Source organism: Staurois parvus, unplaced genomic scaffold (genome assembly GCF_062004578.1).
Source record: "Staurois parvus isolate SC_StPar_1 unplaced genomic scaffold, SC_StPar_1.0 ptg000276l, whole genome shotgun sequence".
Lineage (NCBI taxonomy): Eukaryota > Metazoa > Chordata > Amphibia > Anura > Ranidae > Staurois > Staurois parvus.
Window position 1 is genome coordinate 3,605,761 of NW_028318072.1, and position 15,009 is coordinate 3,620,769.

Consider the following 15,009-nt stretch of genomic DNA (forward strand, 5'->3'; position numbering starts at 1 on the left):
GTAGTTTGTAGATGCTAAAACTTTCACACAGACTAAATAATAAACCCTGAATTGGGTTATTTTTACCTAAGCAATATAGCAGAATACAATTTGTCCTAAATTTATGAAGAAATATTATTTATTTGCAAAATGTATTTTAATAAAACACTTGGTATGAATAGATCACACTATCAGAGACGTTTTTGTACTTTCCCGTGCTAACCAGAGCTTGGAGCGTGAGGAAGGAGTGGAGAATCATTCACGGTATGTTGGCCGGCATTGTTTCAGTATCCCTAGCCTGTGTGATATGTGCCTATCTGTTCATAAAGAAGCATATACACACAGTGAGTTTCCATCCTCTGGGAAAGGTTTTTCACTGACAGCATAGGTGTATCGGTGGAAGATAGGAAAGCATTGCTTTGGAAATTTATTTGGTGTGAACGCGTTTAACATATTGTGGATATTCACATTTGGACACTTTTGTTTGGCACAGCGCTGCTGATAAACACATGTCGTGTTGAACTTATAATACACATGTATATTATATGTTGTAATATTATATATGAAGTGTACCCTCGCAAGAAATATCGGCAAATGTTGGCTCTATAAAAACAAATAATGATAATAGTGCAAGTAGGGTGTAGTCAGAAGTTGAAACTGGCATATACCGTCCTACAGAGATGGCTTTAGTGCCCAGTCAGTGACTATTTGTACAACATACACTGCTAATTATATGTAAGGCAAAACAATGGATTACTGGTATTTTAATGTCAAATTTACCTGGAAGAATCTTTCCACATGCTCTATTGGTGCATCATCTCTTAGCATTGGGTAAGTGTACCTCCCCATCATGTCATAGATAGACTTCATTATGGCCAGCATCTCCTAAATGTGGGAAAGACGTAATATATCAGATTTAACACATTTCAGAGGTTAAGAGTTTACTTTTTTAATTTGGCAATGTGTTAATTGATATAAAGTTAGTACATCTAAATCCATTCTTTTATATAAGTCATACATAATTGCTTCTGTGAAGTTGAAAGAAAGTCTGATGAATGCAATTTCTGAGACTTCCTTACTGCATTTTCAGGTTTTTTTTAAGACATATCCCAAAACACTTCTATAGAAGCCACACACTTTCCCACTAAGTCCTGTTTCTGCAGTTTACTGCGTTGGTTCTGGTTTATTTATCTTATGGCCTGTGGCTTTGGGCTTGTGTTGATGGGCAGATGCTGCTTTCTTCCAGGTGCCACCCACTTGCATTTGAAATCACTTTGAAATGCTTCTGAGAGAATTCTCAGTTCATTGACAAGTGCATTTGACCTTCTTCTCATCTGCAAGTGGCCTCCTAAACCACATCCATCTCCTCCACACTGTTTTTCATTTCCACTGAGTAATTCTTATGAGAACAAACGCCCATCAGCATGGGTTCTAAACCTCCTCCACATAAATAATGTAAAGGTGTATATACCAACATTGCTGCTTACATGAAGGAGGCATGACATGGCCCTAAATGCCTCATAAATGTGCAGGTATGCAATACATGTGTAGGTCAAGTATGTTAGAGGATCTGTAACTGTAATGCAGTTGAAGAAAAAAAAAATTAAAGGCCTTGCTATTTTCTTTCTAATTGCCTCCAATGTATCTTGTATGATGTGGAGTTCAGAATTGAAAAAAAGAGGTATTAAAGTGTTACTAAACCCAGGACCCTGCATTGACTATATCTGGTCTCCCACAGTACACACAACATGGAAATGCAATTATTTTCGTAAATATAAACTTCTAAATACCTTTTTCTCATCAGCAGTTAGAGTAGTCTTGTGACTTCAGCAGAGCCCTGGTTAAAGCTTGTTGGAGGAGTTTTCTTTCTGCTCTAGGAGAATGCAAAACCCTTGACCACTGCCTGGACAGTGCTGATTGGCCCTGTGCTGATCACACGCACTCTCCCAAGAAAAAAAAAAACCCTCTAGCAATACACACTAAACTGAGCATGTGCATGTGACTACCAGTTCAGTCTTTCTTATCAGGTGGACATTTGAAGAAGAGGGAGAGAAAACAGGACCAAACAGCCTTTTAACACAATGCAGAGGATTAACCCCTTAGGTCCCACAGTGAGTATAACAAGCATGCTTTACTGCATATACAGACTGATTTTGCTGTTGTGGGTTTAGTAACACTTTAAGGCATACTTTAAGGCATACTTCAGCATAATCACCTCTGTAGTGTTATTTGGGTTACTCTGTTCTCATAAATATTGCTCTATATAGGACAAACTCTCGCAATCATAAATCTTTTTTTTTATACATGACAAGAATTTACTCTGCTGATCCATTCAGGCTTAGTAAATATTGATTGGAAACCAGTGCCTGGCCCAGACAGATAGGCCAAGAAAAGTTTTATACAAAAGAATGTTAGGATATATAAAGTGACACTAAACTCTGATTTAAACAAATATTATATTCAGGTATGTATTCATAACTTTTAAAGGCTTTTTATTTAATTTTTTTGCTGCGATCCAGCTTACTGTTAGAGGGTGGCTGCTTTTGTCCTCGATAGTCCCACAGTGTGTATGAAAGTAGCCTACTCTTGCTCACTCCTGAGATGGACTAGGGACTTGTAGTGTGTATAGACAAGTGCACATGACGGCATCTAACGCGCATTGCTCATTCTAAACAAACAGAAATGAGGAGAATTTGGAGAGGTTCTGGAGCTCATGGAGGATATTACCAGGAGGCAGAAAAACACAGTAAGAAACAATTTCATGAAAAACATATTACCAGATCAAAAGTAGTGACTGTACGGTGTATATGGATTCTTTTTGGAAAATAAGGTTGTTTAATGTCACTTTGAAAGAGAATTCTGCTATCAAATTAATTAATAGCAGGTGAAATAGATTTACGCCCTGACATTTCTTTCACCTCACTTCTGTGAGTGGGAGGGACTGTACAACATGACACATGTCGGATACATCCAGATCATCATGTAGTTCCTATTTTATTTATAATAGTAAACTAAAAAAGTACAGTTTTATTGATTTATGAAATTAATTGAAAAAAAAAGCTGACATACCTCCTTGGTGATATATCCATCCTTATTTATATCATAGAGATTAAAAGCCCATTTTAATTTTTCATGGACACTTCCTCGTAATAGAATAGACAGCCCAACCACAAAATCCTGTAGGGGAAACAGGTGGAGAAACAAATGTTATCATAAATATAGTATGTTTCTCAAATGGTGGCTGTTTCTTCTATATCTGTGCAGATTCTGGCAAGACACACCTTGCATAGACATGTAAAACCCATGAAAATCTTGCTTAAAACATACCACAACGTAAATGCAGAGGGGTGAACGTAACCTTGAGGCCTCAAGCACACAGGTCATCTTTGCAGCCACTCTTAGGGGCGTCAGGCGTTTTTTTTTTACTGCTTCCAAACTGCCCTCCATGTTATTCTAAAACCCCCAGGGCCAGTGTGTTCAGCAGCAGCAGCATTTTGGCAGAAAAAACATTGACGCGTGTCACCTAGATTTAACACATGTTTAGCACTTGAGCGTGAAAGTGACACTAAAGCTTTGTTTTGTTGTGTTTTTTCAAAATAACAAACATGTCTATACTTACCTGCTCTGTGAGGTGATTTTGCACAGAGCAGCCCCGATCTTCTTCTTTTTGGGTACCCACCGACGCTCCTGGTTCCTCCCCCACAAGCAGTGTCCCCAGGGAAAGCTGCTCACTCTGGGGGCACTGCTTCGTGCTCGCTCCCGATCCGCTGCTCTCTGCATCTATAAGACACATAGAGCCGCAGCTTGGCCCCGTCCCCTCTCTCTCTCCTCATTGACTCACTGGCTGTGATTGACTGCAGCGGAAGCCTGCTGTCTCAGCCAATGAGGAGGAAGAGTCCCCAGACAGTAGAGACTATCGAGAACTGTCGAGGGACTCAGGTAAGCATTGGGGGGACTGCTGCACACAGAAGGTTTTTTTACCTTCATGCATAGAATACATGAAGGTAAAAAACCTTGAGCCTTTAGAACCACTTTAATTCGTTTCAATGGCCAATAAATTATTATTCTGACCAATGAAATGATTTAACGCCCAAGCACTTGACGTTTATAAATGCACCTAAACACTTTGACAAGCAGCAGGTATTTTTTCTGCCAAAACGCTGCTGCCAAGAAGAGGAACGTTTTTAAAATGCCCTGTGTGCATGAGACCTGAAGCTGAACTCCATACACACAGCTAAACAATTGAAGCCCTGACAAACAGCAGGCAGCTCAATGCCTTTGCTTTTTTTCATTACAGTAAAGCAATACAGTCTTTTGACCTACCTGATCACAGCCTGGTGATTGGTCAGTGAAGTAGCATAACCTCACTGATTAGTTCCTCAGTCTACTTCCTGTGCAATCTTTTTCTGTCAACAAGCTACCAGTGTTAGACTGACAGAACTGTGCAATGCAATAAAGCCTGGCCAACTACTAGGCCTCTCTGTCCCAGCCAGTCCTTGCTATGTCAGGGATTAAAAAATCTAATTTTAAAACAGACTTAGGTACACCCTTTTATTTTTTTATAACTACTTAGTTGGATTATATGGTGACTTTTTATAACTTCTTAGAGCTCAGCTTTACATTGTAATGATACAAATACAGTTAACTTCTACGTATATCTATTCCCAGTGATGATCATGATTATTTATCATCTTTAAAAGTTTCCGGAGACTTCCAATTGTGCCATTACCTATAGGGCCACACAATGCACAAACCTTTCCAAAGATGATGGAAACAACACCAACTGATCATCTGATCGAAATTTTGGTATGGATGAAGCATATTTTATATCAAAATGCCTTGTTGGGCTCTGATAGTTTTAAAGCTGAACTCCAAGCATGCCCGTAATTGCATACCTATATTGGTCCAGCTTAAACTAATGGAAGTATACATACACTGCTCAAAAAAACTTAAAAAGGAACACTTTTTAATCAGAGTATAGCATCAAGTCCGTTAAACTCCTGGGATATTGATCTGGTCAGTTAAGTAGCAGAGGGGATTGTTAATCAGTTTCAGCTGCTTTGGTGTTATTGAAATTAATAACAGGTGCACTAGATGGGCAACAATGAGTTGATCCCCAAAACAGGAATGATTTTACAGGTGGAGGCCATTGACATTTTTTTCCCTACTCATCTTTTCTGACTGTTTTTCACTAGTTTTGCATTTGGTAGCATGAGGTGATGCCTGGACCCTAGAGAGGTTGCACAGGCAGTCCAACTCCTCCAGGATAGCACATCAATACGTGCCATTGCCAGAAGTTTTGCTGTGTCTCTCAGCTTAGTCTCAAGAGCATGGAGGAGATTCCAGGAGACAAGCAGTTACTCTAGGAGAGTTGGACAGGGCCGTAGATGGTCCTTAACCCATCAGCAGGACCAGTATCTGCTCATTTGTGCAAGAAGGAACAGGACAAGCACTGCCAGAGCCCTACAAAATGACCTCCAGCAGGCCACTGGTGTGAATGTCTCTGGCCAAACAATCAGAAACAGACTTCATGAGGGTGGCTTGAGGGCTCAATATCCTCTAGTGGGCCCTGTGCTCACTGCCTGGCACCATAGAGCTTGATTGGAATTTACCATTGAACACCAGAATTGGCAGGTCTGCCACTGGTGCCCTGTACTTTTCACAGATGAGAGCAGGTTCACCCTGAGCACATGTAACAGACGTGAAAGGGTCTGGAGAACGTTATGCTGCCTGTAACATCATTTAGCATGACCATTTTGATGGTGGGTCATTGATGGTCTACAGGCTAGACCAGGGGTGGGCAAACTTTTTGACTTGAGGGCCGCAATGGGTTCATATATTGGACCCGGGGGCCGGACCAAGAGTAGATGAATGATGTGTATGTGTCATCCATAGTAAGTATAGTAATATTCCCCCATAGTAAGCATACTAATTAATCCCCCATATAGTAATTCATCCCCCATAGTAATTCATCCCCCCTATAGTAATTCATCCCCCATATAGTAATTCATCCCCCATATAGTAATTCATCCCCCATAGTAATTAATCCCCCATATAGTAATTCATCCCCCATAGTAATTAATCCCCCATATAGTAATTCATTCCCCATATAGTAATTCATCCCCCATAGTAATTCATCCCCCATAGTAATTCATCCCCCATATAGTTATTCATCCCCCATAGTAATTCATCCCCCATATAGTAATTCATCCCCCATAGTAATTCATCCCCCATATAGTAATTCATCCCCCCATATAGTAATTCATCCCCCATATAGTAATTCATCCCCCCTATAGTAATTCATCCCCCATAGTAATTCATCCCCCATATAGTAATTCATCCCCCATAGTAATTCATCCCCCATATAGTAATTCATCCCCCATAGTAATTCATCCCCCATATAGTAATTCATCCCCCATATAGTCCCCCATAGTAATTCATCCCCCATATAGTAATTCATCCCCCATATAGTAATTCATCCCCCATAGTAATTCATCCCCCATATAGTAATTCATCCCCCCATATAGTAATTCATCCCCCATATAGTAATTCATCCCCCCTATAGTAATTCATCCCCCCATATAGTAATTCATCCCCCATATAGTAATTCATCCCCCATATAGTAATTCATCCCTCCTATTAATTCATCCCCCATATAGTAATTCATCCCCCATATAGTAATTCATCCCCTATATAGTAATTTATCCCTCCTATTAATTCATCCCCCATATTAAGTCCCCAAGTCCCCCCTGTGTCAATTCACTTACCTTTGCTCCGCGCGTTCCTCTCGCCGTGTTCTCCGGTGTAGCATGAAAATCTGTCTCCTATGAGGATCTGTCCCCCTCGACGTATCTGCGCATGTGCCAGTTTCAGGCATTAGCAGCTGATCGGCGATCTCCGGCACATGCGCAGATACGTCGAGGGGGACAGATCTTCATAGGAGACAGATTTTCATACTACACCGGTCTTCAGGGCGGACTGTGAGAGGAGCCTAGCTCCCCTCACGTTCTCCACGGGCCGGATTAAAAGGTCCGCCGGGCCGTATACGGCCCGCGGGCCGTAGTTTGCCCATTGCTGGGCTAGACAATGGCACCCTGACTACTATTAGGTATCAGAATAAAATCCTTGGACCCCTAGTCAGACTGGGAGGAAATACTCCAGGACACCATCCATCGTCTCATTAGGAGCATGCCCCGATGTTGTCAGGCTTGCATACAAGCACGTGGGGGCCATACAAACTACTGAGTACCATTCTGAGTTGCTGCAATGAAATTGCAGCAAAATGGACTAGCCTGCTGCATCATTTTTTCACTTTGATTTTCGGGGTGTCTTTGAATTCAGTCCTCTGTAGGTTGATAATTTTAATTTCCATCAAACGATGGAGCATCCTTACGTTCCTAACACATTACCCAGACCATATCAGTATATATACCCAGCATGATATTTTTCCCATTGAGATCTGATGTGTTTTCAAAGTGTTCCTTTAATTTTTTTGGACAATGTATTTCATACATGAAGAACCAGTGTTGAAGCTGACAGTCACTTTAGTAGTCAGCACTTTCGGATCCAGTATTGAGTGGCTGCTACATTGCACACTGACCACAGGCAGTCTATTATTTTCAGTTTACATTAATATTGGGTTAACTTTTTGCTATACACAAGAACCTCTGGATGTGTAGGTTCCCTATGGGATGTAAAGGAATGATTTGCATGACTGTGCTGACTGTCCTGAAATGAGGTATAATCCTCTTATTTTTGGGGTATGTTATGGACTGAGACATGTATAAACTGTATGTTCTAAGAAGGCTTTAATGTGCTATGCACTGATTTGATTGGAGGACTTTTTGAGTCCCTTCTCCCTATATATCCTGTATGGTTGGATCCCTACTCCATTAGGGGCCATGATTTTCATTCTCTCCACTTATAATAGCCAAGAAGCCTGAAATGGCTATAAGCAGTTTGGAATGGCTCTAAAATGTTACGTGTTTGCTCTGTACACCATACATCAGCGGTTCCGGACGTGCAGCTGATTAATGAGACTTAGTCTTCATGCACACTGGACGTTTTTACAGCGGCTGTTTTAGGCTTTTGCCGTTTTTTTCTACAGCCAGTAAACTCCCCAGCATGTTATCCTATGTGTCCATGCACATATAGATTGTAATCAACGTTTTTTGGCAGGGACGTTTTTGGCTGGAAAAAAACCCCAGAACTAGTAGGTTTCTAGAGGAGTTGTTTAGCTGTAAAAACAATCTAATGTGGTAAAAAGCGTTAAACTGGTGTTTTTGGAGCTAAAAAATTTTTTGGGTAAACAAAAAACGCTAAGAAACACAAAATTCGAAAAAACGCCCGGTGTGCATGGAGCCTTAAAGGAATGATTTGCATGGCTCTGCCCACTGCCCTGAAATAAGGAATAATCTTACTTTAGGGATACGTGTTGGAATGAGACAAGAAAAAAGCCTGTTTTAGGCTAGGTTCCCATCTATGTGTGTGCAGTTGATGTGTTTTTGCAGAGCGTTTTTGGTGTGTTTTCATGCTTGTGCATTCTTTTTAATAGGAGGAAGGGACTGGTTGTTAAAAACAAAAACCTACCAAAACTCACAAAAAACAAATGTAACGGTATATGCTTTTTTTTAAAGGTTTTTGATGTGATTGCATTGAAGTCTATGGAGTCAAAATTGCACAGTGCTGCATTTTAAAAAAGGTCCTGCACCTTTTCTAAAAACTCACAGCAGGAAACTGCATAGATGTGAATGGGACCCATAGGAAATAATGTTAAATGGATTGTGGTGCATTTCTGCAGATCTGCAAATGCACAGATGTGAACCCAGCCTTAAAGTAGGAGTAAACTCCAATGCATGTTTTTTACCTATAGGTAAGACTATATTAAGGCCGACTATAGTCACAGTAAATAGCTCTTAAACATGCACAGTTTAGGAGATATTTACTTTAGATGCAGCCAGTGACGTCACCGGCGCAATCGCTCTGAAGAAATGGCATACTGTGCCGTTCCTTCAGAGCCCTGTTCTGTAGACAGTGACTCCTGCGTGCATGCATGGGAGTAATGTCATTGCGAAGGAAGACGGGGTGAAGATGGAAGCGCCTACAGCGGTGACAGTGCGCCACTGGAGGTCTTCGTTTTCAGGTAAGTTTGTCATAATGTGCTAGTATGCAGTGCACATAGTATGCAGTCCATACTAGCACATTATCACTTAAACTGCCTGGGGACCCTTTTATTTATTTTTTCTGCAGTTTACTACTGCTTTAAAAAGACTTTACTGAGTTTGCACTGAAATCTTCATTTCGTAACATTCAGATTTATAAATTATTTAATCACCGAGCGATAATCTATTGTAAAATATACTTCAAACACAATATGATTTTTTCTTTATCTATTATTGCATTGTAAGTTGTGCACTTCCCAGGTCCCATCCTTCTTTTCCAGTAAGTTACCTCAAATCTGATTGCGCCACTTCTATCCAGGTCAAAGGCGTTAAATAGAAAATGCGCATACATTGTGGCATCTGCAATCACAGGAATAAAAGTGTTATTAAATATTTTCTGCACAAGTGCAAACATCCATGCAGATACATAATGTACAGTATATTATACATGTAGTAATGTGAAAAAACAAACTGTTGTTTCTAAACTGTTAATCAAAATGTTGGAACATGCAAAAGACATATTATCAACAAATAACAGTTGTCATATAGCAACACTTGTTGTGGAAGAACATATCTCCCCATTAAAGGGGTTAAAGGTGAAAGCCAACTCTAGTTTGTTCACGTGACCCTGCAACTCTGTGTAAGGGAGCAGTGACAACAGCTGTAAATTCCGGGATCCATGATGTCATCCACAGGATCCCATGCCCCAGCTAGTGTCGCCGTTCCCTCCTCTCCTCTGGAGCAGCTGCTCACTAAGGCCAAGTTCACATTGGCATTAAGAGCAGGCATTTGAGGGGCGTTTTTAATGATCCTCAAACGCCTATGCAAATGATACTATGGACAGCACACAGTGCTATTCACATTATCAAAACATGAAGCGCTAGCGTTACTTCAAAATTGAAGCCTCATATCGAGTCTGGAGGAGTTTGAAGTCTTTAAACACCTACCTTTCAAATCTATGGTGATGTTATGGTAAGGTGCTCCTAGCGATAGCTCGTTATGTGTATAAAAGACGCCTGTCCAAAGAATCTTTCTTCCATTCAAACCTCACCATCATGGGCAGATGACAAAAGAACTGTCAAAGTATGTCAGGAACAAGATTGTAGACCTGCACAAGGCTGGAATGGGCTATAAGACCATCAGCAAGAAACGTGAGAAGGAGACAAGTGTTTGAGCGATTATTCGCAAATGGAAGAAATAAAAAAATAACCATCAATCGCCTTCGGTCTGGAGTTCCATGCAGGATTTCGCTTCATGGGGTAAGGATGATCATGAGAAAAGTGAGGGATCAGCCCAAAACTACATGGGAGGAGCTTGTGAATTATCTCAAGGCAGTTAGAACCACAGTCAACAAAAAAACCACTGGTAACACAATACGCCACCATGGACTGAAATCCTGCAGCGCCCGCAAGGTGCCGCTCCTCAAGAAGGCATATGTGTAGGCTTATCTGAAGTTTGACAATGAACATTAAATGATTCAGAGAAGGATTGGGAGAAAGTGCTGTGGTCCAATGAGGCCAAAATTGAGTTCTTTAGCATTCACTGGACTCACCATGTTTGGAGGAAGAAAAAATGCTGACTATGACCCTATGTACACATCCCTACAGTCAAGCGCAGAGGAAGAAACATTATGTTTTGGTGCCATTTCTCTGCTAAAGGTACAGTCCGACTTTGCCGCATTGAGGGGCCAATGGATTGTGCCATGTATTGTAAAATCTTGGATGAGAACCTTCTTCCCTCAGCCAAAACACTGAAGAGGGTCAAGGATGGTCTTCCAGCATGACAATGATCCAAAACACACTGCCAAGGCAACAAAGGAATGGCTCAAGAAGAAGCACATTAAAGTTTTACTAAACCCAGGACCGTTCATTCACTGTATCTGGTCTCCTACAGTATACACAACATGGAAATGCAATTATTTTAGTAAATATAAACTGCTAAATACCTTCTCTCATCAGCAGTTAGAGCAGTCTTGTGACTTCAGCAGAGCACTGGTTAAAGGAGGAGTTTTTTTCTGCTCTAGGAGGATGCAGGACCCTTGACCTCTGTTTGGGCAGTGCTGATTGGCCATGTGCTGATCACATGCACTCTCCCAAGAAAAAAAAAAACCTCTCTAGCAATACACACTAAACTGAGCACGTGCATGTGACTACGGGTTCAGTCTGTCTTATCAGGTGGACATTTGAACAAGAGGAGGCGCAGAGAAAACAGAACCAAACAGCCTTTTTACACCATGCAGAGGATTAACCCCTTAGGTTTCACAGTGAGTATAACAAGCATGCTTTACTGCATATACAGACTGATTTTACTGTTGTGGGTTTAGTAACACTTAAGGTCATGGATTGACCTAGCCAGTCTCCAGACCTTAATCCTATATAAACTTTATGAAGGGAGCTGAAACTTCGAATTGCCAAACAACAGCCAGGAAACCATAAGGATTTAAAGAAGATCTTTAAAGAAGAGTGGACCAAAATCCCTCCTGAGATGTGTGCAAACCTGGTAACCAACTACAAGAAACGTCTTACCTCTGTGCTTGCCAATAAGGGTTTCTCCACCAAGTACTAAGTCATGTTTTGCTTGGGGATCAAATACTTTTTTACTCACTGAACTGAAACTCAATTTAAGACATTTGTATCGTGTGTTTCTTTCTGGATTTTTTGGTTGATATTCTGTCTCTATCATTTAAAATACACACATTTAAAAAAAAATATAGACCCTTCCTTTCTTTGTAAGTGGGCAAACATACAAAATCTGCAGGGGATCAAATAATTATTTTCCCCACTCTATGTGCTCATGGAAATATGATCCTAGAGAGCCAGCAAGGTCCCAGATTTGTTTCATTCTACAAACAAGTTGTTGCAACCAGAGATGCTGAAGTCCGCTCAGATGGTGGAACAAGTGGTCTGTGAGCTTTATATCACTGTCTAAGACCCCCCCACCCCACCGCAAAATAGCTGGTGTGCCTTGTTACGTGACAAGGACTATTTCCAGGATCTTCCAAGCTGGTACCCTCTAGAAACAGAAAAACATCAACTTCCATAAGACTTTTTATGAAAGGTGTAAAAAGGCTCTTAAAGTGAGGGAGTGAGATACCCATGGGAATGACAAGACCTGGGTTGTATGTGATTATAGTTCCATGAAGTTGTATTTATGGTGGCATTTGAGTGGCTTCCTTTGGAAGTAGAGCCATAGAAGAAGTACAAGAACAATTGTTTAGTTTATTCATTCACAGATCTCTATGGATGAATCATGCACTGTGTGGGCAGTTCCACACAGCTGTGCTAATTTTAAAATGTGACAGCGGCTGTAGGGGAGTGAAACCCCTACTGGCTGTCGTAGGGAGGCACAGGGGGTGATGGGGGCTGCCAAATAGTAACATGTTACACCCTAAAAATGAGTGTAATATGTAACATGTTACTAAAGGTGAACCTTGTCCTTTAAATCCCCAAATTCCATGTGTTACTTGAGTGCCTTGAACCTATACATATGCCTTGGGTATAACAGCAGCTAATAAAGATGGAAAAAATGATTACCTTTTCAGAGGTCAGAAGTTAATTCCCTTAAGTACATTAAAAGAAATCTTTTCACCAAAATACAATGTGATCATCTCAGACGTGCTGTTTCACAGTGTCCTCCTTTACCACATCTCACCTTATTGATCTGTCGTTTAAGAAGGAAAGAGCTTGTCGTTTTCTGCTTTCAATAATATGCCGGGCATTATTCCTCACCTCTGCTTTTGGTTATTATTCTGAGTTCAGACAGAAAAAGCAAGCTAGGTCATGGACATTCACATTAATGTATGGAGGTCACGGCCACTATGTCGTCCATTAATGCAAAACCGGGCTATTTACTGTTGTGGGGCAAAGAGCAGACAGTGGCTGCAGTTTACTGATTGTAAGTTGTATAGTGTCACTGAACTTTCCTGTTATTTCTGTTAGTATGTTTTAAAGGAAAGTATAATGATTTTTTTTCAGTCAACATGTTTTCTATATTGTTTCATTATTTGTGTAAAATATCTGTTTTTACATATCTGTGTAAAATATCTATGTGACAAATGGGGTTAAATGTTGATAAATGTAAGGTTCTGCACTTGAGGGCTAAGAATATGCATGCATCATACATACTAGGGGGAGTACAACTAAAGGAATCAATGGTGGAGAAGAATCTGGGAGTTCTGGTAGATCACAAGCTTAACAATGGCATGCAATGCCAAGCTGCGGTTCCTAAAGCGAGCAAAATCCTCTCTTGTATTCAAAGAGGTATAGACTCCAGAGAGAGAGATATCATTTTACCCCTGTACAAATCATTAGTAATACCTCATCTGGAATATGCAGTTCAGTTTTGGGAACCAATTCACAAAAAAGAACATCGGGGAACTGGAGAAAGTACAGGGAAGGGCAACCAAACTGATACGAGGCATGGAGGAGCTCAGCTATGAGGAACGATTAGAGGTACTGAATTTATTCTCTCTTGAGAAGAGGAGATTAAGGGGGGATATGATCAAGATATCGTTTGTACTCTCCAGCGCCTCAGGATATGCACAGCCAAAAGGGAAGCCAAGGGTACCAGGACAGCGACAACCAAAGGAAATGTTCCAGGGGTGCAGCCCTCCTCAGACGGGGAAATCAGCCACTGGATAGAGAGAAAACAGGTGGCGCACACACCTAGTGCATTATCCAAGGTTTATTGTAGGAATGAAATAATAAAAACATACTCACAGATGAAGCATGTATCTAAAAAGCATAGAAAAATTACAATGGCCACAACGGTGGGCAAGGTGTTCTCACTGTCAGTGCGGTCAAATGGCTGACGAATCCCTTTCCTCAGAGCTGATGACCAACCTGTATGGAGGTCAAGTAGTAAATAACCAGGGCTAGCTAGATAATGCACTAGGTGTGTGCGCCACCTGTTTTCTCTCTATCCAGGGGATATGATCAACATGTATAAATACATCAGTGGTTCATATAGTGAACTCGGTGTGGAGTTATTCACCCTGAGGTCATCACAGAGGACAAGGGTGCACTCTTTATGTCTGGAGGAAGAAAAAATTAAATCTCCAAACATGGAAAGGTTTCTTCATAGTGAGAGCTGTGAAAATGTGGAATAGACTCCCTCAAGAGTTGGTTCTGGCCAGCTCAGTGGATTGCTTTAAAAAAAGGCCTGGATTGTTTCTTAGATACACAGAATATAACTGGATACTAACATTTATAGGTAAAGTTGATCCAGGGAATATTCGATTGCTTCTCGGGGGATCAGGAAAGAATTAGCAGGATCAAATTGGATCATGCTTTACTGGGTTTGTTTGCCTTCCTCTGGATCAACTGTTGGTATAGGATTATATCTTTTTTTTTTTTAATGGTTGAACAGGATGGACTTTTGTCTTTTTTCAGCCAGGCTAACTATGTAACTATGTTACAGATTAATTTTTAATACGTCAGCTTTATGATATTTTTTCATAGCATGCTGGGCATTTTTATAATAAAACAAAATATCAGCTCTGCACTTGTTGACTGCTCATATGGACTGAAATTTTTGAGGGATACAATGCTTGTTAGCAGTTAGGAATATGTGTGTATGTCCTTTAAGTCTTTAGGCTGTGTTTATGTGTAATCTGATATCCTGCTATTCATGTCTGTTCACAACACTATTCAAAACACAGAAACAAGTCAGCCTGGGGATTTATGTTGCTCCTGGCCTCCACCTGTTGGCTGCAAGTGGTAATTGCGAAATATCCATATGGGTGGAGGGACAAATCTTTTTTTTTTAATTCTGGTCATTTATAGGGGTAATAAGGAAGCTATCGTCAATCAAAGTACGCAAAAAATAAAGGAGAAGACAGGCAGCACTCTCCAAGGTATCAAAACAGCTC

The 15,009-nt window shown here is 40.7% G+C and overlaps 1 protein-coding gene across 4 annotated transcripts in view; it reads right to left on the reverse strand.

Moving 5' to 3' along the window:
* Nucleotides 1–15,009, reverse strand: part of KCNIP3 (potassium voltage-gated channel interacting protein 3) — a 203,441-nt gene that overhangs the window by 11,471 nt on the left and 176,961 nt on the right. For all 4 annotated transcript variants that reach the window (XM_089681725.1, XM_089681726.1, XM_089681728.1 and 1 more), the window contains 3 exons: nt 9,430–9,500; nt 3,049–3,156; nt 760–864 (listed from right to left, as the gene is read on the reverse strand). In XM_089681725.1, coding sequence (XP_089537851.1) covers nt 760–864; nt 3,049–3,156; nt 9,430–9,500 — 284 coding nt within the window. The remainder of the gene's footprint in view (nt 1–759; nt 865–3,048; nt 3,157–9,429; nt 9,501–15,009) is intronic.